At 37.1% G+C, this 26,737-nt stretch overlaps 2 protein-coding genes and 1 long non-coding RNA gene across 7 annotated transcripts; all 3 read left to right on the top strand.

Annotated features, from left to right (window-relative positions):
- The first annotated feature begins 596 nt into the window (after window positions 1–596).
- On the top strand, window positions 597–20,421 carry nicn1 (nicolin 1). 4 transcript variants are annotated; one of them, XR_015521150.1, is made up of 8 exons: window positions 597–928; window positions 5,598–5,730; window positions 5,810–5,983; window positions 12,651–12,764; window positions 15,103–15,171; window positions 19,064–19,168; window positions 19,240–19,383; window positions 19,444–20,421. XR_015521150.1 is itself a non-coding variant. In NM_001003610.2 (8 exon segments), coding segments are annotated over 6 exon segments (630 nt in total). In that variant the 5' UTR covers window positions 646–810; window positions 5,598–5,604; the 3' UTR covers window positions 19,282–19,383; window positions 19,444–19,763.
- Window positions 1,763–4,797, top strand: LOC147838615 (uncharacterized). Of its 2 annotated transcripts, XM_087304665.1 has the most exons (2): window positions 2,016–3,883; window positions 4,004–4,797. In XM_087304665.1, the coding sequence occupies exons 1-2, from the start codon at window positions 2,170–2,172 to the stop codon at window positions 4,369–4,371; spliced, it is 2,082 nt and encodes a 693-aa protein (XP_087160791.1). In that variant the 5' UTR covers window positions 2,016–2,169; the 3' UTR covers window positions 4,372–4,797. The 2 variants fall into 2 exon arrangements, with proteins under 2 accessions (XP_087160790.1, XP_087160791.1); XM_087304664.1 differs by having other exon boundaries at window positions 1,763–4,797.
- Window positions 20,422–20,894: 473 nt separating the features above from the next.
- On the top strand, window positions 20,895–23,466 carry LOC141380234 (uncharacterized). The gene is made up of 2 exons (XR_015522305.1): window positions 20,895–21,903; window positions 22,850–23,466. It is a non-coding gene; the product is annotated as an uncharacterized LOC141380234 (long non-coding RNA).
- Window positions 23,467–26,737: the final 3,271 nt, after the last annotated feature.

Genomic DNA, 26,737 nt, shown 5'->3' on the forward strand with positions numbered 1-26,737 from the left:
AAACCAACCTGGTCGACCAGCTAAAAAGCTGTTTTTTTCAGTAGGATTGCAAGCAACAACAAATTTTATACCAGCTCAGAACCAGCAAAAACACGTTTAAACCAGCTCAAGACCAGCAATAACTAGTTTAAACCAGCTCATAACCAGCAAGAACCATCTTAATCCAGTTTGCAGTGAGCAACAAGTTTTATACCAGCTCAGAACCAGCAAAAACAAGTTTAAATCACCTCAAGACCAGCAATAACTAGTTTAAACCAGCTCACAACCAGTAAGAACCAGTTCAAACCAGCTCATGGTGTGAAAGAACCACTTTAAATCAGCTCACAACCAGCAGTAAACAGTTTTAACCAGCTCACAACCAGAATGCACCAGCTCATGACCAGCAAGAACCAGTTTAAACCAGTTTACTGCCAGGAAATTATCAGAGAATAAAATGTTTAATGAATTAATGAATGATTTAAGATTTATTATAACTTAAATATTTACTAAATGAGAGGCTCGTTTATAGTGTTGTATTTTATTATCTTGATGTATTACGTATGTATTATTAGCCTGTGCTTACACCTTTATGATACTGGCCCTTTAAGAAAGACGTCACACGCCGGACCGGAAGCTACAAGCGGAGCTGCGTCTATCAACAGTAGTAGACACGAACCATCATAATAAAGCTGCTCTTCATTCCTGCACGGATGACTGAAATGACTCTGTAAAGAGAGACTCGACACCTTTTAAGGGCACGACCAGGCTATTCGATACAAGATAAATTTAGTCCGAAGAACGAGTCAGACAGCTGAATATAGTAACCTTACAGTAAGTACTGCAGTGCTGCGCAATGGACGCGTTTCAAAACTCAGGGAGCTGCCTAGCTAGACAACATCATCATTGAGCGACATCAAAAGCAGTATTTAATGTGCTATTTGTTTTGAAGGTTTGTTTATTATGTCCTTCAAGGGAAAAACAGACCTACAGTATGTTGTGTAGAAATATCAATATTTATGATACAAACCAATGAGATTGTTTTTAAAATAACTTATTACAAAAACAGATGACAAAATTGTCCTGTAAAGTATTATATTTGTATTTTTGTTGTATGTAACATTATAACATAACATATACTACCACTGGTCAAATAAACATTTTATTTAAAGGTCAAATTGTTATTTTCTATTAAAATAATAATGATAAATATTATTTATATTAGCATCATTATTGTTATTATACTGGAAAAAAACAAAGTGTAAGTGTAAAAATAAAATGACATACGATTATATATATACACAAACTTGGCTCCTGATCAACTTGTTTTTTTAATAATAAACAAATAAACAAAATGTAATAATAATAATATTAATAATTATTATTATTAGTTAGTATTACAAATAATACAAGCTGTGTTTTAAAAATATTTAGTAAATTCTAAAATGTAAAAAAAAAATATGACAATTGTAAAATTAACATTTGTGGTAATATTATATAACTAATTATTTCTGACCAATGTTAAATGGCAAATCTGATAACAAAAAGTTATTATTATAATACAGCAACAGCACAGGATAACTGTTAAAACTACAATGACATTACAAGGTTGTTTAAATAATTCATTTAAAGAGAAATAAAAAAATATAAAAAAATTAAAAAAATCTAAATATTATTAATATGATTAACTATATATATATATTGTTACGATAACCAGCGATCATTCTCTGGAGATCGCTGGTTTCCTCTTTCTTCATGAACCTCACTTCCGCATTCCCCAGGACTACATTTCCATACATGCACTTCTTCCAATCACGCACGCCTGGTCACTCATCTTCCTGATTACATCACCAGCTGAAACCTGTTACAGAGACTGATTACACACAGTATTTAAGCAGCACACACTCATTCACATGGCCGAGTCTTGTCTACTGTTTGGTGACATTTCTACGCGTTTCTCCCGATCTTGTTTCTCCGTGTCAGTTCCTAGCTTAGTTTCCTTGTTATCCTGTTTAGCCGCCAGCCTTTCGACCTTTTGCCTGTTTACCGACTTCGACTCTGGATTTGCCCGTATATGCCTGTTCATACCTGCTTTGACCATTGCTTGTCTGACCAACGAATAAACCTGCATTTGGATCTTACCTTCAGTTGTTTGTATCTATCCCGAATCACAACAGAAGACTCGGCCTCATTATGGATCCAGCAGTGTTTTTGGTCCGTCTACGCCAAGGTAATCAATCCCTCGAGAACCACATCCAGTGTTATTTGGAGATCGCTAACACCATTGATTTACCAGACTGTATGCTCATTGACTTTTTTATTTATGGGCTTAATGAGCCGCTAAAGAGCACACTTTCAAGTGTTCGTTCTCGAGGGACTTTCTCTGAATTTTTGGACTATGCTCTACGCACTGTGGACTCGTCCTTCACCGTAGGTGAGGTGAAGGAAACTCCTAAATATTTTTTGGGGAGGGGCAGTGTACAGCAAGACCAGATAACACCGGGGCTTGCTGCTCATTCCATCACCACACTCCCAGCTCAGAAAATGGCCGCATCTAGTCCTTCAGCTCACAAGATGGCCGACTCCAGTCTTCCAGCTCACAAGATGGCCGACTCCAGTCCTCCAGCTCACAATGTGGTCACAACCAGCCTTCCAGCTCACAATGTGGTAAACGCCAATCTGCCACCAGCTCACAAGATGGTTTCCTGTTCCTTGTCCGTTCCTGCCTTAGTTCCTGTTCTAGTTCCTGAAGTGCCATCAACTGAGCCCCCAGAATGGTCACCACTACCTGAGTTACCAGACCTGCCAGACCTTCCAGAGCTGCTAGACACTCCAGTGCTGCCAGACCCTCCAGAGCTGCCAGACCCTCCAGTGCTGCCAGAGCTGCCAGACCTTCCAGAGCTGCTAGACACTCCAGTGCTGCCAGACCCTCCAGAGCTGCCAGACCCTCCAGAGCTGCCAGACCCTCCAGAGCTGCCAGACCCTCCAGTGCTGCCAGACCCTCCAGTGCTGCCAGACCCTCCAGTGCTGCCAGACCCTCCAGTGCTGCCAGACCCTCCAGTGCTGCCAGACCCTCCAGTGCTGCCAGACCCTCCAGTGCTGCCAGACCCTCCAGTGCTGCCAGACCCTCCAGTGCTGCCAGACCCTCCAGTGCTGCCAGACCCTCCAGCGCTGCCAGACCGTCCAGCGCTGCCAGATCCTCCAGCGCAGCCAGAGTCTACGCCGCAGCCAGAGTCTACGCCGCAGCCAGAGCCGACGCCGCAGCCAGAGCCGACGCCGCAGCCAGAGCCGACGCCGCAGCCAGAGCCGACGCCGCAGCCAGAGCCGACGCCGCAGCCAGAGCCGACGCCGCAGCCAGAGCCGACGCCGCAGCCAGAGCCGACGCCGCAGCCAGAGCCGACGCCGCAGCCAGAGCCGACGCCGCAGCCAGAGCCGACGCCGCAGCCAGAGCCGACGCCGCAGCCAGAGCCGACGCCGCAGCCAGAGCCGACGCCGCAGCCAGAGCCGACGCCGCAGCCAGAGCCGACGCCGCAGCCAGAGCCGACGCCGCAGCCAGAGCCGACGCCGCAGCCAGAGCCCACGCCGCAGCCAGAGCCCACGCCGCAGCCAGAGCCCACGCCGCAGCCAGAGCCCACGCCGCCGCCTGAGCTTCCTGAATGGCCGCCGCCTCCTGAGCTTCTTGAATGGTCGCCGCCTGAGTTTCCTGAATGGCCGCCCCCCAAGCCTCCTGAATGGCCGCCGCCTCCTGAGCTTCTTGAATGGTCGCCGCCTGAGTTTCCTGAATGGCCGCCGCCCAAACCTCCTGAATGGCCGCCGTCTGCTGAACTTCCTGAATGGCCGCTGCTACCTAAGCTTCCTCAATGGTCACAGCTTCATGTTCCAGGTCTTCCGCAGCTCCACGCTCCGGGCTCTCCGCAACTCCACTCTCCGGGTCTTCCGCAGCTCCACGCTCCAGGTCCTCCATTGTCAAACAATCCAGGACCACGACAGCTCTACTCTCCGGGTCTTCCGCAGCTCCACGCTCCAGGCCCTCCGCAACTCTACTCTCCGGGTCTTCCGCAGCTCCACGCTCCAGGCCCTCCGCAACTCTACTCTCCGGGTCTTCCGCAGCTCCACGCTCCAGGCCCTCCGCAACTCCACTCTCCGGGTCTTCCGCAGCTCCACGCTCCAGGTCCTCCATTGTCAAACGATCCAGGACCACGACAGCTCTACTCTCTGGGTCTTCCACAACTCCACGCTCCGGGTCTTCAGCAGCTCCATGCCCCAGGTACGCTCCAGCTGCATGGTCCTGGCCCTCCATCCCTCCCCCTGTTCCGCCTCCGCTCCACCTCCCGCCTGAACTGTATTTGGAGCGTCTGGAAGCCGCTCTTTAGAGGGGGGGCTATGTTACGATAACCAGCGATCATTCTCTGGAGATCGCTGGTTTCCTCTTTCTTCATGAACCTCACTTCCGCATTCCCCAGGACTACATTTCCATACATGCACTTCTTCCAATCACGCACGCCTGGTCACTCATCTTCCTGATTACATCACCAGCTGAAACCTGTTACAGAGACTGATTACACACAGTATTTAAGCAGCACACACTCATTCACATGGCCGAGTCTTGTCTACTGTTTGGTGACATTTCTACGCGTTTCTCCCGATCTTGTTTCTCCGTGTCAGTTCCTAGCTTAGTTTCCTTGTTATCCTGTTTAGCCGCCAGCCTTTCGACCTTTTGCCTGTTTACCGACTTCGACTCTGGATTTGCCCGTATATGCCTGTTCATACCTGCTTTGACCATTGCTTGTCTGACCAACGAATAAACCTGCATTTGGATCTTACCTTCAGTTGTTTGTATCTATCCCGAATCACAACATATATATATATATATACATATATATATACATATATATATATATATATATATATATATATATATATATATATATATATATATATATATATATATATATATATATATATATATATATATATATATATATATATATATATATATATATATATATCTGAGTTGATTAGTAACCAAGTTTGTGGTTATAGTAATAATAATATACTAATGATAATAATATAAATACTACCACTAATGATAATATTAATTAGCAAATAATAATAATAATAGTTAACCAATACTAATAACAATAATAATAATAATAATTATTAGGTAATGTTACAAATAATACAAGATGTGTTATAGATGTGTTAAAAAAATCTCACAATTTTCAAATAAACATTGTATTATAATCATAAAATAAGATATTTGTGTCATTTGTGCTAATATTATATACCTATTTGTTTATGACCAATGTTTTGACAGATTTGATAATAAAGAGCTGTTATTATTATCATTGTTAGTTAATTTATAAATTGTCTTTTTTGATATTTATTATTATAGAACAAACTATAAAATATAAAAATCTGTAAAAAAAAAACAATAATAATAATGATACAATAATTTAATAAAATAATATAAGGAATAAAAATAGCAAAAATAATAATAATAATAATTATTATTATAAAGTTTACATAAATAAAAAAAGCCTGATGTTGTGTCTTTGTGTTGATCAATACCATGGACCTTATGAGGTTTGTAACTGTGATTGATATCTGTCTTATCTCAGGTCAGTGATGAGTGCTGAATCAGTCAGCTGCACAGTGAAGTCTCCTGTGGCTTTGCAGATTGGAGATGCAGTATCTGATTCCTCTCGTCCCGGTGTCTATATTACAGACATCACCCTCGCCGAGCCTGTGAACGTGAGCATCATTGACTGACCACTGATCCAGCAGCAGCGAGGCTTTATTTATGTCTGATCTCCCTTTCATGTCTGTCTAGATTCAGGAAATTTCCTTCAAGAACTTCTACACGGCTTATCTAACAGTGCGTTTGCAGAGGAGGCATGGCTCGACTGCATCTAAGTGGGTCACATGTCTGAAAAACTACTGCCTTATGGGTAACCCACACGCCGAGGCTGGGTCACATGACTATTTCTCCATCTATAGACAACAGGTAAGACAAGGTAATCAAGAGAGATCGCAAAACCTGGCGAAAGATAAAAATAAATACTTGTTTACCAGCTGAAATGCAGCCACAAATCTTATTTTCCCACAAATGTTGTTGGTTTTTACAACATTATGTGAGATTTGAGATACCACAGACACTTTGATGTCTTTGATGATACAAGGCTTGAAACACAGAGACAATAGACCTTTTTCACAGCCGAATTGAACACCGGAAGCGCCCTTCGAAGCAGTGTATCGATATTTCCGGGTTCGCTAGGAGTCGCAGAGACATGACAGCCTCGGGACAGCGGATGACTTTCTCACGGTCAACTTTGCCATAATTTGGACAGGAAGATGTTGTTCGGTGAATGTGTAAAACTGCCTTAATAAAACAGCATTTAAAAGATGATACCGATTTGCAGAATTTGTGCAGAAAACGTGTCTTACACGCAGCGTTTGCAACATCAGGTTCCAGTAAGGTGCACAGCCAACAGCATAAAATCTGCTCATTCAAGCCATTCGTAAACTAGATTAACCTGGCTATTTAACATCCAGCAGGATAAATAAAATACAAATATACAAAACGTAATATAACATTTGTAATAATGAAATACATTGTAGAGTTCACACATTTTAAAGTGGGTCGGGCTTTCTTGTTTAGAGAGTTGATACTGGTATTATACAAGTATATTTCAGTCATCAATACCTTAAAATCTGGTTTCATGTTAGTACATTTACATTTATGAATGTACAATTTTGTTAACAACATAAGCAAATTCAATAAATAAAACTATTTTCCTCTAGATAAGATAGGATAATCAAGTAAAGCCCAAACGTAAATTTATCCATGATGAAAGAGGTTTTGAACACAAAAGAATTGCTATTAATACATTTTGCAACTCACCCCATAAGCTGACTATGTACAATGCCAAAATAAGTGTAAAACTGTCTCCTCATATTCGTTACAAAAATACAATTTACATTAATCCCACTTTTACATTTTTGCAAACAATTTTTTGCTGGATAAAACCTGTGGATGAGTTTATAGGACATTTCTTTAATTCTATTTCTAACATGATATTTCTGTGGTAACAGCCACACTTTTCTTCAATTCACCCTTTAATAAAGACATCCAATAAAATTGAATATAGGGTACAGTAATGATTTCTTTTTAGAAAAGAGTATGAATAGCTCTATCATTACTCTTGCTATTTAGTAAAACAAAATTTGCCGACATAAGATTTAGTATTATTAAAAGACGATGCATCAGAAGGATGGTCTTATTAATACCTCTAAATAACATGAATGAAGAACGTGTCTCTGCAGGAATTGAACCAATAACAGTTGAAAACTTGCTGGGTTATTGAGATTTTGTAATAAGAAAGGACTTCATTGTAAGAAAAGTTTACTATCTTTATTATATAACTGACTAAACAAATAATTTTGCTGTCAAACCAATTAAAAATAAAGAGATTTGCATTTGTATGAACTGTCTATTATTCCAAAAATAACAACAATGTAGGGATAAATCATGCTTATAGATTAATGACCATGATGAGCACTTGTTTGTGGAAGGCAGATAGCTTAACTGGAGTTTTGTCTATATTATAATTACTCTTCAAAATAAACCATAGACCACCAGTCTTTAATGAAACATGATAATCTCCGCTTTGAAGTGCATACAGCATACGAACGTACTCCCGCATATAACTTGAAACGGCATTCAACCCCTCTAATATTGTCATCCATGATTTTCCCTGTCCTTCGTCTTTCGGGAGATCGTGGTCATTAAAGTAAGAGTGTCGTTTTTGAGTTGGAGCAGCTGGGAACGCGGCAATCACAGCGATGAGATGACCCTGCCATTCTTTCTTGCTCCGTCGCATTGAAACCGGATGTTGTGATACACTGCTTCGCTTACCGGAACCAGGAAGTGTGAAAAAGGCCTATTGGCTCTACACCTCACCAGGAGGGAATACAGGAAAGTTCACTCCTCTCCTTTTCTTCATTTACATTTGAATCCATAGCCGGCCATCCCTTTAAGCCAACTAAGCGGCTGCTTAGGGCCCCGCCGCCACTAATAGCCCGTTTCCACTGAGTGGTACGGTATGGTACGGTTGAGTTTGGTACGCTTTTATGGCCGTTTCCACTGTCAAAAGGCGTACCGAACCAAACCGTACCGTACCACTTTTTCGGGACCCTTTCGAAAGGGTCCCAAACACAAGAAAGGGTATCAAAAGGTGGAGCTAGACGCGCAGCTGAATCCTTTTGGTTTACAGAGATACGTCATTTACTTACAACAAGCCAGAATGTAAACAAAGGACCCGCCATGTTTAAAATACACAGCGAGAGATTACAGCAGAATTATATATTCATATATCATCGTCCTGATGAACAGCCACACAGCCTTGGATTAGAGGAGAATCTACCCTGTGCCTCTCAGTTTTTATACGAGCCAGTCTGACGCGCTAGCGGTTTCGGTTTCTTCCTTGCGCTCGCCGCGCGTCTATATCTGAAATATATATATATATATATATATATATATATATATATATATATATATATATATAAATATATATCTGCGCCGGAGTTTAGACCGGGTTAGTTTTGGTCTACTGAAAAATCTATTATAGTTTCTCAAAATAGCAACGCGCCAGCGGTCCGCCTCAGAACGCCTTCCTTTTTAGACCAGAACGCCTATGGGCACACAAATGAGCGCTAATGCATTTGCTATTTAAACAGCGTAGCGCAACGCCTCAAAACCACTCTTGCGCCAAGCTGAAACTACCAAAAGATTATTGCGCCGCGCCTTGCACCACACTGCGCCGGGTGTATGATAGGGCCCTTAATGTCTCTGGTCTGCTCTAAATCCAACCATACATTTCTAAACTACAAACTCGTCAGATTGTGCTTGAATGGGAGTGTTTTTATGCCAGTGTTTCTCAACCATGTTCCTGGAAGACCACCAACACTGCCTGTTTTGGATGTCTCCTTTGTCTTTCAGGTCTTTCAGTCTCTTCTAATGGGCTGGTGATCTGAGTCAAGTGTGTTTGGTTAAGGAGACATGGAAAATGTGCTGAGCCGGTGCTCCCCTAAGGAACATAGTTGAGAAACACTGTTTTATGCAACAAAAACAAAACGACTGCCATTGTACGCAGACAAAAATACTCTTTTTGAATAATTCCCTTTGAGACAACTCAACCATTTGTGTCCGCAGGATATCATGTTTTTCAATTAAACAAAAGAAAAGAAAAGCACCAAACAGTTTTGTCAGCCATCCTAGCATAATCGCTGCAGCTCCCTGAACATTTTGTTTGCTGTGACGGTGATTTGGCCCATTTGTGCATCTCCCGGGATCTGATGTCCCGCTCTTTGATCTGCGAGTTCCCTGTAATGACTGTTTTAAAAGATCAGACTCCCTCGACGCTGCGTTTCAAAGACATTGAGATATTAGACACGTGTCCTGGACTGAACCCGCAGCTCTGTGGCCCACCTTTACTGTCACCAGATGAAATTTGCATTGAAAAAAGCCACCTGGGATGCCATGCAGCTCACCCCGTCTGCCATAATCTGTATAAGCGCTTTTCTGATGTCAGCGGGCACTGCAATGATAAATAAGATTTTATTAAGGAGCAGAGAAATAACTAAAAAACAGCGTCCTCGTGGGCTGTAATTACAAGGACACGGCTTCTCACTTACATTGAGCTTTAAGAAGACTTTAAAGAATTATTCATATATTCATTCATTTTCTTTTCGGCTTAGTCCCTTTATTAATCTGAGGTCGCCACAACGGAATGAACTGCCAACTTATCCAGCACATGTTTTACGCAGCGATGTCCTTCCAGCTGCAACCTATCACTGGGAAAACATCCATAAACACTCACTCATACTCATACACTACGGCCAGTTTAGCTTCCCCAATTCACCTGTACCGCATGTCTTTGGACTGTGAGGGAAACCTGAGCACCTGGAGGAAACTCACACGAATGCAGAGAGAACATGCAAACTCCACACAGAGACGTCAACTGACCCAGCCGAGGCTCGAACCATTGACCTACTTAAAAGAATTACTTCAGCCAAAATTAAAGTTTTGTCATCATTTGCTCCTAAACGTAAGGATTCTTTCCTAATGCGAAACTGAAATGATGATTTTTTTTAACATATCTATTTTGGAAATGTTTGGGGGGGCTGCTTTGTTCAGCCACTCTTCAGGTTCAGGTTTATTTTATTTATTTTTTTTTTAATAATAATATTGCGCGAAAAACAAAGTTAGTTAGTTTTAGGGTTTTACTTTTATTAATAATATTAATAATAATAGTAATACTGCTACTACTAATAATAATAATTATTATGCCCATTATAATAAGTAAACTAATAAACAACAATTTTAATAATAATAAATGAACAAAAAATAAATGCATATTAATACATACACATAATAATAATAATAATAATAATAATAATAATAATAATAAGAACAATTATACTACTACTACTACTACTACTACTACTAATAATAATAATAATAATAATTATTATTATTATTATTATTATTAATTCCATTATAATAAATATAAATAAATAAATAAACAGCAATAATGATTATTTTTTGAATTCTTATTATTATTATTATTATTATTTTGTTTTATTATTATTATTATTATAATTTTTATTATAATTTTTATTATTATTATTATTATGGGTTCAGAATCGCATCAGGGTGAATAAAAGATGTCAGAATTGTCAATGTTTGTGAACAAAAGTGGTACATGCTAAAAGCCACAGTGTGAATGATCTGCATGGTTTCACTGGAGATGGTCTTCAAAATCTCTTCAAATCTTTCAGAAAACAAGCAGATCAGCCTGTCAGTGTTGGCAGCGTCTGCGACTCCATACTGCATCAGTAACTTCCCAGTGTGGGGGAACAGTGACACATTTAGTTTGTTGTGTTTTTGCTGCGTCATTGTTTCTGGAGTATTCTTTCTGTGAGATTTTCTTGGTTGGTGAAGGTCGTGTCAGCCGCAGCCTAAACATTGCAATCTGTTTGACAATATTGTCTGCTGGATAGTAACTCTTTCAGTTCACTACAGTAAATATTATTTGTTTAACTTTATCGCCTGTGTCTGTAGCAGAAATGGTTTATCTACATTTTCCCATGGCCATTAAAGAGATGGTTTTTTTCATTTTTTTCATGTTCTCACCCTTAACTTGTACCATATCAGTTTGAGTTTGTTTTGTTCACACAAAAGGAGATATTTTGTAGAATGTTGGACACCTGTAACCATTGACTATGAGAGTGCATTGTCAATACCAATAACTAAGGTCCTGTGTTCACTTTTTTTGACCAGCATTCATGAAATGCTCTTAAAAACAACTTTGTTTTAATCCTATTAAAGGGGTGGTCCAGAATGTAATTTTAAGGCTTGGTTAATAAGATGCAAAGCAATGTGTGCTCATGTTTCACTTGAAGGAAATCACCTAATTTTTTTTTTACTTATAAATCTCATTGAATGAATTGAAAACCTCAATTTTTTGTTGTCATGCGCTCAAGCATGAAGACAATTGGTACAGTGGTTGCCTAGTAACATAAAAAGCACAGTGCACTGCTCATTACTATTGTCAATCAAAGACTTTTTAGCCGATTAGCTAGTTGTGTGCTGTATTTGGATGAACGTTGTTAGTTTTGAGCTGGAAAGCATCTCCAGGTTTGCAAGAAACATGAATCCATCATTTGTATTTACACAGTAACAGTTAACCACAAGAAAACGGCAATAATGTGCTGTAAAAGCGTATTCACAGCCACCTGGCCTATTCTGTCAAGCGACCGCGTAATGTTATCCGAATATATTACAGAGCTGTCTGGAATACTCGCTTCTGATTGGTCAGTCGCAACATTCTAAGCTATGTTATAACAAGATTACAACTGCTAAATAACACCAGCTCATCTCAGATTTTTGTATCACCTTGACTGTCAGTGAACTTTATTATGTTAAAGAATCGAAGGTTTTAAATACGGTGCACTTTCAGATGTAATCCTCAGCTGGATGTTTCCATTCACTTAAAGCTGTGTTACACACTGCATGAAGATCCTTCTCAAAAACCCATAATAGAGGCTCTTCAAGGGAGCTAATAATATTGATTTTAAACTGCTTTTATTCTAGCCGAAATAAAACAAATAACACTTTATCTAGAAGGAAAAATATTATTGGAATACTGTGGAAAATTCCTAAATCTGGTAAACATCATTTGGGAAATATTTATAAAAAAAGAAAACCCCCAACGCCTTTACCTAAATGTAGAGAATTGCTTTGAGAAGATCTTTCAACAACCAACATGAGAAAGCTTCAAGAAATAAATGCACAGAAGCGATCCTTCAAGTATCATTGCAGGGAACATGAATATTATTTAACTTCACAAGCGTCAAGTATCTGGAGCAGTTCTCTTTTTGCAGATTACCGCGTAAAACTTGTGAAAGCATTGTGTCTTTTATCGGGTCTTCATTCCGTCTTGTTAATTAAGGCTTGGAGACACGTCCTCGGTGTTCAATTCTGATGTTCCCTCTTAATTTAACCTCCTTTGTTTGGTTTGATAGCTGCATGAGAGGCTGCAGGATTTCTTTCCCAATGCGTGTCAGTTCTTGCCGAGATCTTTTCTTCTCTGTTTTTTTGGTGTTTTCAGATGTCGACAGAGCCTGATAATGTGACGACAGTGAGACTCATCTTGCGACAGCCTTCCTCTGAATGGCTCAGCTTCAGCATCGAGGAGATCAACATTTATCCCTGCACAAAAGAAGTACGTGCGGAAAACATTCTCATTTATGTCCTAATGTAAAATGAGCTGTATGCATTGGAAACCTTTTTATGTAGATGTAAATTTCAACAGTTCTTGGCAGTTTTTTTTTTTTTCCTCAGTTTCTTAGATTTAGTCAAAACATACAATAAAAGTTATTTATTTATTTATTTTACTTGCCTGGTTTTATTTATTTATTTATTTTTTTAGGTTTGTTTGATGTTTTATTTTATTATATTTCTTTTATAAATAAAAGGTTTGTTTTTGACTATTTTAATTAGTTGTTTTTTTATAAGTTGACCGGTGTGCTTTTTGTTTGTTTTTGTTTGCTTATCCATATTGTTCTGTTTTGTTTGCATTTGTTTTACATGGCTTTTGTTAGCTTTTTGAGTAAAATGATCAGTTTGTTTTAGTTTGTTTACTTTTGTTCTGCCAGATTAACTCTGATGAAAAAAAAATAGTTTTGTTTCAAGTGTGAAGCAGCATTTTACCAAAACTTAATTATTATTAACTTATCATTATTATTATTTTTTTTTTGCTTGCTTGCTTGCTTGTTGTTAATGCATTCATTTTTCTTCTTGTTTTCTGTGTTTGTTAGAAGTTTTTTTGTGTGTGAGAAGTTTTTTTTTTTTTTTTTGGTGCTTTTTTGTTTCCTTTTTTATGTTTGTGGCCAATTGTTTTTATTTGCATTTGCATTTGCTTTGTTCTGCTTTAGCTAGTTTTTTATTTATTTATTTTTTAAAATAGATATGTTTAGATAATTTTTTTAATCAATATTATTTCTCTTTTTGTGTTTGTTTTAGTTTTGTTCTTGTTTGTTTGAAGTTCTTGCTTGCTTTTGTTCTGCATTTGATTTAACTCTGATAAAAATAAAAACAGTTTAGTTTGGGTTTGTTTCGTTTTCTTATTTAATAATTATTATTAAAGTAGTGATTCACTAATTGATTTGTTTTGTTAGTGGTTAATTTAGTGTTTATGTTTTACTCTGCACTTTGTTTTTTATGATTTTGGTTTGTTTGGCACACTATTTTTCAAATGCCTTTTAGGTTAGATTTTGTACATTTGTTTCTGTTTGGTGGTTTTTTTTGTCTTTGTGCTTTTTTGTGTCTGTCTGCAGATTTTGTTTCACTTTGGTTTGTTTGCATTTTCTTTCTACTTTTTAAAACGTTTTTGAATTGTTTATGGTTTGTTTGTTTTAGCAGACTAGACTTTTATATTTCCTATTTTAGTTTTAATTTTAATTGTTTTAATTTCATTTAATTGTTGTTTTATTTTAATTGTTTAATTGTCATATTAATTGTTTTTTTTTTGTAATTCTGTGTGTTTGTTTGAGTTTTCTTTTTTGTTTTGTTATGCAGTTTGTTTGTATGAATTTTGTTTTGCCTAAAGCAGTAGTTTCCCCAAACTACACTACCTTAACAAAGTCTTGTCAACGATTCCAGTTGCGAGAGCAACAAATAAAGCTTGACTTCTAGTTCATTATTTGGAAAAGTAGCAGAAGATTTTTTTGATGAACCATCTGTTGAACTGCATCCCAATCATCACAAATACTGCAGAAGACCTACTGGAAACTGCATGGAGCCAGGATTTTAACAGAAATCAGTCTAGTTTGGTGAAGAAGAAATCTTGGTTTGGGGTTACATTCAGTATGGGGCATGCGAGAGATCTGCAGAGTGGATGGCAACATCGACAGCCTGAGGTATCAAGACATTTGTGCTGCCCATTACATTACAAACCACAGGAGGGGGCAAATTCTTCAGCAGGATAGCGCTCCTTCTCATACTTCATCCTCCACATCAAAGCTCCTGAAAGCAAAGAAGCTCAAGGTGCTCCAGGATTGGCCAGCCCAGTCACCAGACATGAACATTATTGAGCATGTCTGGGGTAAGATGAAGGAGGAGGCGTTGAAGATGAACCCAAAGAATCTTGATGAACTCTGGGAGTCCTGCAAGAACGCTTTCTTTGCCATTCCAGATGACTTTATTAATAACTGATTTGAGTCATTGCAGAGATGTATGGATGCAGTCCTCCAAGCTCATGATCGAGTCAGATACAATATTCATACTTTCTCCACTAAAACATGACTTTTGTCTAAGCAAAGTCAGACCTTACTGTCCTAATTAAATAATTAAATATCAAGGCAAGATCATATTTTATTGTGCTCAAATAAGCGTAATCTAGAGCCCTTTCATATAAGCCACTTCTGATACCAAATGATCAATTAAAAGCCAGATTTTTATCCTAAAACGTGGATAAGCGACAAGTCTCTTGTCAGGTAGTTTAATCTAGTCATTGAGCAAATGTTTATTTGTATGCTATTTCTTTTTATGTTTCCATTTAGGACTCAGAACGAGATGTTCCTGCCTGGTTGTCCACTCTTACGCCTGTAGATGAACCTCTTGATCTTAAAGTAAGTATTTTGTGTCGTATAATCAATTGTTTATCAGCATACGCAGTGCTGTTTTTACAGTCTGCTAATGCTATTTCATTTAGCAGCACACATACACACACACACACACACACACACACGTCTCAGTAGTTTCTATGTATTTATGCACCTCTGAGGTGTTAATTAACGCTGTGGCTTAAAACAGACTGAAAACATAATTAATGGAAGTGTATGAAACTCGCTGGTTGTCGTTTTTCAATCCCTGAGCATTGTGGCCTTGTCCCAGTTTTCATCTATGGGTCACTTGCATTAGAAATGTAAGATGCTTGTCTGGTGTCTCTATAGCTTTAGTGATGCTGAGTGCTGAACTTAATGCTTATTTAAACATCTGAAGAACTGGAGGAGTAATAGTGATTCACTGTTTACCCATAGTACAGTGTTTCGCCAGGAAAAAGACATGTACAGTGGTCACTTCATGAACTTACAGTGCATCTAGAAAAGTGTTGATATCGCTTCACTTTTTCCACATTGGTTTATGTTTCAGCCTTACTCCAAAATGGATTAAACTCATTTATTTCCTCAACATTCTCCACACAGTACCCCATAATGACAATGTGAAAAAAAGAGTTTTTTGAAATTGTTGCAAATTCATTCAAAATAAAAAAGCTGTAAAATCACATGTACATCAGAATTCACAGCCTTTGACGTGAAGCTCTAAATTGAGCTCAGGTACATTCTGTTTCAACTGATCATTCTTTAGATGTTTCAGCGGCTTCATTGAGGTTCACCTGTGGTCAATTCAGTTGATTGGACATGATTTGAAAAAGCATACACCTGTCTATATAAGGGCCCAGGGTTGACAGTGCATGTCAAAGCACAAACCAAGCATGAAGACAAAGGAATTGTCTGTAGACCTCAGAGACAGGATTGTCTCGAGGCACACGGCTGGGGAAGGTTACAGAAAGAATTTTGCTGCTCTCACAGTTCAAATAAGCATAGTGGCCTCCATCATCCTTAAGCGGAAGTTGTTTGGAAATAACAGGACTCTTCCTAGAGCTGGCCAGCTATCTAAGCTGAGTGAAGCCTTAGTTAGGGAGGTGGTCAATAACTTGATAGTCACTCTGTCTGCGCTCCAGCGCTCTTCTGTGGAGAGAGGAGAACCTTACAGAAGGACAACCATCTGTGCAGCAATCCACCAATCAGGCCTGTATGGTAGAGTGGAAGACACTCCCCGCCTGGAATTTCCCAAAAGCCATCTGAAAGACTCTCAGACCATAAGAAACTAAATTCTCTGCTCTGATGAGTCTAAAATTGAACTTTTTGGAGTGAATGACAGGCGTTACGTTTGGAGAAAAGCAGGCAGCGCTCATCACCAGGCTAATACCATCCCTATAGTAAAGCATGATGGTGGCAGCATCCTGCTGTAGGGATTTTTTTTAGCAGCAGGAACTGGAAGACTAGTCAGGATAGAGGGAAAGATGAAGGCAGTAATGTACAGAGACATCCTTAATGAAAACCTGCTTCAGAGTGCTCTTGACCTCAGACTGGGGCGATGGTTCATCTTCCAGCAGAACAATGACCCAAAGCACACCGCCAAAATTTCCATGGAGTGGCTTCACAACAACTCGGCGAATGTCCTTGCCTGGTCTAGCCAGAGCCCAGACCTAAATCCTATTAAACATTGGAAAATGGCTGTGCACTGTCACTTCCCATCCAACCTGATAGGAGGTTCTGCAAAGAGGAATGGGCAAAGATTCTCAAAGACAGGTGTGCCAAGCTCGTGACATCATATTCAAAAAGACTTGACGCTGTAATTGCTGCCAAAGGTGCAACAAAGTATTGTGCAAAGCCTGTGAATACTGATGTACATGTGATTTTACAGCTTTTTTATTTTAATAAATTTGCAACAATTTCTAAAACTTTTTTTCACATTGTCATTATGGGGGGTTGTGTGGAGAATGTTGAGGAAATAAATTAATATATTTTGGAATAAGGCTGTAACATAAACAAATGTGGAAAAAGTGAAGCGCTATCAATACTTTCTGGATGCACTGTATATAGTCTAAAAATGTTTTTTATGGGTAGATAGATAGATAGATAGATAGATAGATAGATAGATAGATAGATAGATAGATAGATAGATAGATAGATAGATAGATAGATAGATAGATAGATAGATAGTAATCTCAACATATGACTAAAAGTATGAAATATTATATTCAGAAGAATATTGATTCCTACAGTAGTAATAATTCTCCTCTGCACAGGGTCCCCGCGGGTCCTTAAAAAGTCTTGAAATGTCTTAAATAAAATTGTCGATTTTTAAGGTCTGAAAATGTCTTGAATTCTGTAATTTTCCATAAGGAGGTCTTAAATTTTATGTGGGATCTTAAATTTCATGTCCAACTCGTCTCTCGTCTTTTTTATTTTTTTCAACCGCTACTTGACCAGCGCAACATTTGGGGGCAGCACTTCGTGAAATCGCAAGCATGGGCAAATGTTTGTTTGATGACAATTGGTTGGAGGACGAAAAGTATCGGGGGTGGCTAAAGAAAACAGCCAGTAATCATGAAGGGAGGTGTGCTTTATCTAAAAAGACGATAAAACTGGGGACAATGGGCCGCAAAGCGCTCGATTCACACGTGAAAGCAGAGAAGCACAAAAAGTATGTGTAGTCGCAGGCAAGTAGTTTGCCCATAAGTATGTTCTCATCGAGCACTTCGACCTCAGCCTTCCACAAGGCCGTCCACTTCAAGCAATGCTTTCAGCAGCTTTGCGAATATAGTTACATTTAAGGCTGAAATACTGTGGGTATTTCAAACCGTAAGCCGCCGCCACTCGTACACCTCAAATGAGGACGTCCACCTGGTTTTTCAAGCAATGTTCCCTGACTCAGAGTGTGCGAGTACGTTCACATGTGGAAGAGACAAAACAGTATGTTTAGCACGATTTGGTGTTGCCCCATACCTAAAGAAGAAACTAATTTCACGAGCAAACAAGGACGCTTTCATCATAATGTTCGATGAGTCCATGAACGCAGCAACGAAGACTTAGACTTGCACTTTAGACGTTGGTCAACTGACGAGACCGGTGTCCTGTTGTCAGGGTTTTAAGGTCAATCAGCACTCGACATAAAAGTTTTTGCGTCCCTTTGACCTGTCTTGAGCGTGGCTCTGGTGAGTTGTGCCACACTAATGCTTCACCACATCATTCTGTGTTGACACACTGAACATTTTCCTGTTTTTTTTTTTGTTTTTGTTTAGGTAAAGTCTTAAATTTTCATTTTAGAGGACTTAAAAAGGTCTTAAAAGGTATTAAATGTCCTGTTTAAAAATGTGCAGATACCCTGCTGCATGACAGTGCTTTACTGCCACTTGCTGGACAAAACTGAATCTGCAACTCAAAGAGTACAAAGGTTTTCCATATTAGTTATAAACTGATATAACTAATCTTATTTTCCTGACACTGATTATAAGGTTTCAAGATATTTCAAGATATGTCTGTACATTTCAGAAATTGTTAGTTTATTTATCAGGCTGGCACAGTGGGTAGCACGATCGCCTCACAGCAAGAAGGTCGCTGGTTCGAGCCTCGGCTAGGCCAGTTGGCGTTTCTGTGTAGAGTTTGCATGTTCTCCCCTTGTTGGTGTGGGTTTCCTCCGGGTGCTCCGGATTCCCCACAGTCCAAACACATGCTCTATAGGAGAATTGATGAACTAAATTCATCATAAATTATTGAGTGTGTATGGGTTTCCCAGTGATGGGTTGCAGCTGGAAGGGCATTCACTGCGTAAAACATATGCTGGATAAGTTGGTGGTTCATTCCACTGTGTTGACCCCTGATAACTAAAGGGACTTAGCTGAAAATAAAATAAATAAATAGACCATAAATAATTGTGTGCGTGTTTCATCAGGGTCTTCCTGATCCAGAAACAGTTTCCTCCAGCATTCAGCAGATGTGGGCTCTCACTGAGATCATGCAGGCCAGCCAAACCGCAGCTTCAATCGGACGCTTCGACGTGAGTTACTGTTTACTATACACAAGTATCTCTCATGCGCACCACATTAACACTGCTTACTCTGTTTTCAGGTGGAAGGAGCTTATGATGTGAAATTACTGTCATACACGTAATGGGTCTGCTGAACCGAACTTTGACTTCAAGTTGATTAAGAAATTAAATGGATTGTTCATTCAGTATTTATAATAGAAGTGAAAGGTGCCCGAGATTTTAAAGCTCCAAAAAGCACATCCTTCTATAATAAACGTAATCCATACAACTCTATTGAGCTCAAGTAGGAAGCTGGAAATCATAGGTAATAGTTTTAAGTAAGGAATAATTGTCGACGGGCCATTGCATTATTTAATATTTTTAAAATAGAAGTGAATGGTGCCCGAGAATTTGAAGCTCCAAAAAGTACATCAATCTATAGTAATAGTAATTCATACAACTCCATTGAGTTCATGTAGGAAGCTAGAAATTGATAATAGTTTTATTAAGAAATAATTAAACAATGGCAATAGAATTATTTGAAAAGTTTATAATGGAAGTGAATGGTGCCTGAGATTTTGAAGCTCCAAAAAGCACATTCATCTATAATAAAAGTTATTCATACAATGTTACTGAGTTTATGTAGGAAACTGGAAATCATAGATAATTATTTTAAGTAAGGAATAATTTGTGACAGGCCATTGAATTATTCTAAAAATTTATAATGGAAGTGAATGGTGCCCAAGATGTTAAAGCTCCAAAAAGCTCATCCATTTATAATGAACATAATCCATACAAGTCCAATGGGTTAAGAAGCTGGGAATCGCTAATAGTTTCAAGTAAGTAATAATTGATGATGGGCCATTGAATTATTGTAAATGTTTATAATGGAAGTGAATGGTGCCCGAGTTTTTGAAGCTCCAAAAAAAGCACATCCATCTAAATTGAACGTAATCCATAAGATTCCACTGGGTTAAGAAGCTAGAAATCGCTAACAGTTTCAAGTAAGGAATAATTGATGATGGGCAATTGATTTATTCTAAAAGTTGATAATGGAAGTGAATGGTGCCATCTATAATTAAAGTGATTTATACAACTCCACTGAGTTCATGTTGGAAGCTGGAAACCATAGATAGTTTTAAGCTAGGAATAATTGACGATGGGCCAATGAATGATTAAAAAAATGTATAATGTAATAGAATGGTGCCTGAGAATTCAATAATTTCAAGTTCATCAAGAAATTAAAGGGATTGTTTAATTCAGTATTATTGTTTGTATATACAGTAAATATAAATATACATTGCCAGACCCGGAGATAGGCTTAAAAAAAAAAAAGCTCAACTGTTTAACCCTAGATGGGTTGTAAAATTTGCCTATTTGCAAAAAAGAAAAAGTGTTTCTTTTAAGATTTGCTTCTGCAATGCATTAAATTACGATTTATTTATTTATTTATTTTAATTATTTATATATATATATTTTTTTGCAAACTCGTATTAGATATTAAGATAAGACCAAAGATAATTGCTTTCTGTAATTCACTGACTGGTGAATAGGGTGAAAAAAAATGTATCATCATCATCATCCTATGACCAGTTTTTTTTTTTTTTTTTTTTAATGTTATGCTTTAACGTGGACAAGATATTTATTTTACATATATTGTAAGTTGCAATAATTTTTAGCACAAAAATCTGAACACTGGATCTTTTTTTTTCCTATTATTTATTTATTTATTTATTTATTTATTTATTATTTTCTTTACATGTGAGGTTTCTATAATCTCTTTTTAATCAGCCAGTAAACTTTTCACAATTTGTGTAGAATTAAATGTACATGAACAAATCCCTAAATAAAAACCTTCAGAATATATATATATTTATTAAACTGTGAAGTCTGGCTTATTGTAAGCTGCTAAAGAGGAGATTTATGACTCAATACAAGACTAATCACAATACAAAATATGTATTATCATTGAAATATGCAGACACTTTTTGCTTTAAAGTGCTATAAGTCGAACATTTAAAAAGGTATTTTGGATGTTTGCACATTCACATTACATTTAATAACATGCTATGAAAACCCCAAAACTGATCATGGCACCAAAAGATAGTGGTTTTCCAGTATAAATTTACATTAATATACGATAAACATGAAATTATTTGAAATGTTTATAATGGAAGTGAATGGTGCCCGAGTTTTTAAAGCGCCAAAAAAGCACATCCATCTATAATGAAAGTAATCCACACAACTCCTCTGAGTTCATGTAGGAAGCTAGAAATCATAGATAATAGTTATAAGTACGGAATAATTGACAACGAGCCATTGAACTATTCTAAAAGTTTTTAATTTAGGTGAATGGTGCCCGAGTTTTTGAAGCTCCAAAAAAGTACAACCATCAAAATTGATTGTAACCCATACAATTCCATTGGGTTAAGAATCTGGAAATCGCTAATAGCTTCAAGTAAGGAATAATTGATGATGGCCAATTGAATTATTCTAAAAGTTTATAATACAAGTGAATGGTGTCCGAGATTTTGATTTCCAAAAAGCAGTTACATCTATAACAAAAGTAATCCACACAACTCAGTTGAGCTCATGTCGGAAGCTGGGAACCAAAGATAATAGTTTAAAGTAAGGAATAATTGACAATGAGCCTTTAAATTATTCTAAAAGTTTATAATGGAAGTGAATGGTGCCCGAGTTTTTGAAGCTCCAAAAAGCACATCCATCTATAATAGAAGTAATTCATACAACTCCACTGAGTTCATGTAAGAATTAGTTGACGACGGGCCATTGAATTATTCAAAAACTGTATAATGTAAGTGAATGGTGCCCGAGATTTTGAAGGTCCTAAAAGCACTTAGATCTGTAATAAAAATAATTTGTACAACTCTATTGGGATAAGAAGCTGAAAATCCATAATAGGTTTAAGTAAGGAATAACTGACGATGAGCCATGTAATTATTCTAAAAGTTTATAATGGAAGTGAATGGTGCCTGAGTTTGTGTAGCTTTAAAAAGAACATCCATCTGTAATCAAAAGTAATCCATTAAATTCCATTAAGTTAATATGCTGGATATCGATAATAGTTTTAAGTAAGGAATATTTGATGACGGGAAATTGAATTATACCTAAAGTTTATAATGGAGGTAAATGGTGTCCGAGTTTTTGAAGCACCAAAAAGCACATCCATCTATAATAAAAGCAATCTATACAACTCAATTGAGTTGGCAAGGTGGAAATCGATAATGGTTTTAAGTAAGGATTAATTCATGGGAATTTAATTTTTCAAAATGTTTATAATGGAAGTGAATGGGGCCCAAGTTTTTGAAGCTCCAAAAAGCACATCCATCTAAAATAAAAGCAATCCAAACAACTCCGCTGAGTTCATGTAGGAAGCTGGAAACAATAGATAATAGTTATACGTATAGAAAAATTGACAACAAGCCATTGAACTATTGTAAAAGTTTATAATGGAAGTGAATCGTGCCCGATTTGGTGCCATCCATCCAAATTGATTGTAATCCATACAATTCCATTGGGTTAAGAAGCTGGAAATCGCTAATAGTTTCAAGCAAGGAATAGTTGATGATGGGCAATTGAATTATTCTAAAAGTTTGTAATGGTAGCGAATGGTGTCCAAGATTTTCAGTTCCAAAAAGCAGTTACATCCATAATAAAAGTAATCCACACAACTCAACTGAGCTCATGTAGGAAGCTGGGAACAGATCATAGTTTTAAGTAAGGGATAATTGACGATGAGCCTTTGCATTATTCTAAAAGTTTATAACAGAAGTGAATGGTGCCCGAGATTTTGAAGTTTCAAAAAAGCACATCCATCTTTAATGAACGTAATCTATACAATTCCATTGGGTTAAGAAGCTGGAAATTGATAATAGTTTTAAGTAAGAAATATTTGACGATGAGCTTTTGAATTATTCTAAAAGTTTATAATGGAAGTGAATGGTGCCCGAGATTTTGAAGCTCCAAAAAGCACTTCCATCTATAATGAAAGCAATTCATACAACTCCACTGAGTTCATGTGAAGCAGGAAACCATAGATAATAGTTTAAAGTAAGGAATAATAGACGACGGGCCATTGGATTGTTCGGAAAATGTGTAAAAGTACTCCACTTCATGATGTGGCCACATTACTACCCTGAGATCTCAATTCAATTCAATCATTTAAGTGCAGTTTTAAAAAAAGCCTTTCAGCACAAGTTCAAGAGCTTGTCATGCATGTAAAATATGATGTATGCTTATGTATTTATTTACTCATTTGTGTCTTAACATTCAATAAAAAAACACATCTTTCATGCATAGACTGCAAATGTTTCTCATTCATTCCCACCCTGACACGTTTAAATAATTTTAATTTATCTTAGCACATGATGACATCAACACAAGCTTCATTCTCCAGATCTATCATCATATTTCCTCAATAAATAAGCCTCTGCTGCTCATAACATTAAGATTTCCTTATTTTAGACTGTATCTCTCTCTTTCGGGACTTGAGTATCTTTTGACGTCTGTTTTCAAACGTTAATGAAATGCGTCTCATTTGGTGTTAATTAAAACTCAATGGACATGTTCATGGTTGCCAGGCAGTAATCAAGAGCGCTGCCGCTTCCTAATGCTAATCATTGGAAATCAATGGTCGGCGTCCAAGAGGAGCCTCCATCTGTTTCTGCTGGCGTCTCCATCCGAGGCCATCGGCTACGCAACATTAGCCTCCAAATGGAGCTCCGCGGCTCCACAATGTCACCCAAAAAGAGCTTCTTTAGGTGGAAACTGACGGATGGTATTTGTACGTTAAACTAATCTTAAATGAGTAAACGTGGTGTCACTTTGAGTCATTTTATGAACTGCAACCTTTGAAAATTCAGTCATGTTTATGCAAATCAACACAGTGTGGTGTGGTTTAAATCAATAGCTCAACCAAAAATGATCCCATAATTTACTCTAGGAGTCACGTTTTCTTTCCTTTAAAGGTAGACAGTTGAATAAGATCCTGGATTAGCCTATGCTTATAATGGAAGTGAATGGTGCCCGAGTTTTGAAGCTCCAAATAGCACATCTATCTATAATAAAAGCAATCTATACAACTCAATTGAGTTCATGTGAGAAGCTGGAAATTGACAATAGTTTTAAGTAAGGATTAACTGACGACAGGCCATTGAATTATTCTAAACGTTTATATTAGAAATGAATGGTGGCCGAGTTTTTGAAGCTCCAAAAAGCGCATCCCTCTACGTATAATAAAAGCAACTCATACAACTCCATTGAGTTCATGTAAGAAGCTGGAAGCCATTGATAATACTTTTAAGTAAGGAACAATTGTCGATGGGCCATTTACCTATTTGAAAAGTTTATAATGGAAGTGAATGGTGCCTGAGATTTTGAAGCTCCAGAAAGCACATCTATGTATAATAAAAGTAATCCATAATATTGGAGTTGGGAAGCTGGAAACTATAGGTAATTCTTAAGTAAGGACTAATTGATGATGGGCAGTTGAACTATTCTAAAGGTTTATAATGGAAGTGAATGGTGCCCGATTTTTTGAAGCTCCGAACAGCAAATCTAGTAATCCATACAACCTCATTGAGTTCATGTAGGAAGCTGGAAACCTTAGATTATATTTTTAAGCAAGGAATAACTGTTGACAGGCCATTGAATTATGCAAAAAAGTTCAAATAGAAGTGAATGGTGCCCGAGATTTTGAAGCTCCAAAAAGCACATCAATCTATAATAGAAGTAATCCATTCATTTCTATTGAGTTCATGTAGGAAGCTGGAAACTGATAATAATTTAAAGGGCCATTTGAAAAGATTATAATGGAAGTGAATGGTGCCCAAGTTTTTCAAGCTCCAAAAAGCACATCCATCTATAATAAAAGTAATCACACAACCCTACTGAGTTCATGTGGGAAGCTGAAGATCAATAATAGTTTTAAGTAAGAAATAACTGGCGATGAGCCATTAAGTTGTTCAGAAAGTTAATAACGGAAGTAAATGGTGCCCGAGATTTTGAAGCTCCAAAAAGCACATCCATCTATACTAGAAGTAATCCATACAACTCCATTGGACTCATGCAGGAAGCTGGAAACCGATAATGGTTTTAAGTAAGGAATAATTGATGATGGGCCATTGAATTATTCAAAACCTTTATATAGAAGGTGAATGGTGCCTGTAATAGTTCGATTATTCATTGCTTATACGTTGGTTCCCACAGCTAAAGACACTGTTCAGTTGTTGTATTTCAGACATTTATCAGGTTCAGTTACATGGATTTATATATGTATAAACGGATTTATAATATATATATATATATATATATATATATATATATATATATATATATATATATATATATATATATATATATATATATATATACATACACATACACACATATATATATATATATATATATATATATATATATATATATATATATATATATATATATATATATATATATATATATATTTAGGGTTATGGTTGGGTTGTAAAACAACCCAGTATTTTTTAAAGTGTACACATGTCCAGGAAATTTCAAATTTACTTTTTTTTTTACCAAGGAGGCTATAAAAAACGTGAAGAATTCATTATTATTGTATTATTATTGTTTCATTATTATTATTATTACTATTATTATTATTATTCTGTTTGAATTAATATTTTTTATTAAACTGGCCAAATTATGACTGAGGACAGTTGAATGTTCTGGCCAGTTTTTTTTTTTTCGTTTTTTTTGTCTAATAAATGATAGGAGGCTACAGTTTTTTTTTTACTTTAAAACTTTAACAGATTGCTATTTTTTCCTAATGATATAATACATTTGTATTTAAAAGTTGCAAATTTTTAGGAAATATTATTAGTACATCAAAAAGTGTGGTTATGATGACATCTGACTAGCTAATCCAGCAAAACAAAAAAAGTACTGCTTAAAATGTCCCTAAAATGTAGTATTTAACTCTCATAGTTAAATAGAAACTGAGGCACTGCAAAAAGGTCCACGTTTAAAAAAAAAAAAAAAGAACCACCCCTTTCACCCGGCTGGCTACGGGCCTGTAGTTTATTGACAATGATCCATATTCGAAAGTGTATTTAAATGCACATATGCAACATGTTTTAGTAGTATGGTGTTAGTATGTGCACTGTAAAAATTCTGGGTTATTTCATTGTCAAATAAGTTTTATTGATGAAGACACAGATTCAAGACAAAATGAATTCTCTTTACATATTTTGTTTACATAACATAACACATAACTGGCACAGCAAATAAGAAAAATTAAAAGGAGAAAAAAAATAAATAAATAAAATAAAATAAACCACCCACCCACATAACAAGCAAACTTGTTACAAAGACCTGTTTGAACAACAGGGTATGATGACAAAGGATGTTAAAACATTACAGAAATGATGCATTATTATGAGAGTTTTTTTCAAGGTAACAGATAAAAGGATTCCAAATTTTGTCAGATTGTTCAAGTTTTCTTTTCAAATAGTATCTAATTGGCTCCAAATGTAACATAGAGGCAATTTCTCCAAGCCACAGTTTACATGGGGATTCCTTTTTTTTCCAAAACAGTAGCAGTAG

The sequence above is a fragment of the Danio rerio genome, chromosome 22 (assembly GCF_052040795.2).
Source record: "Danio rerio strain M-AB ecotype USA chromosome 22, GRCz13ab, whole genome shotgun sequence".
NCBI classification, from domain to species: Eukaryota; Metazoa; Chordata; class Actinopteri; order Cypriniformes; family Danionidae; genus Danio; species Danio rerio.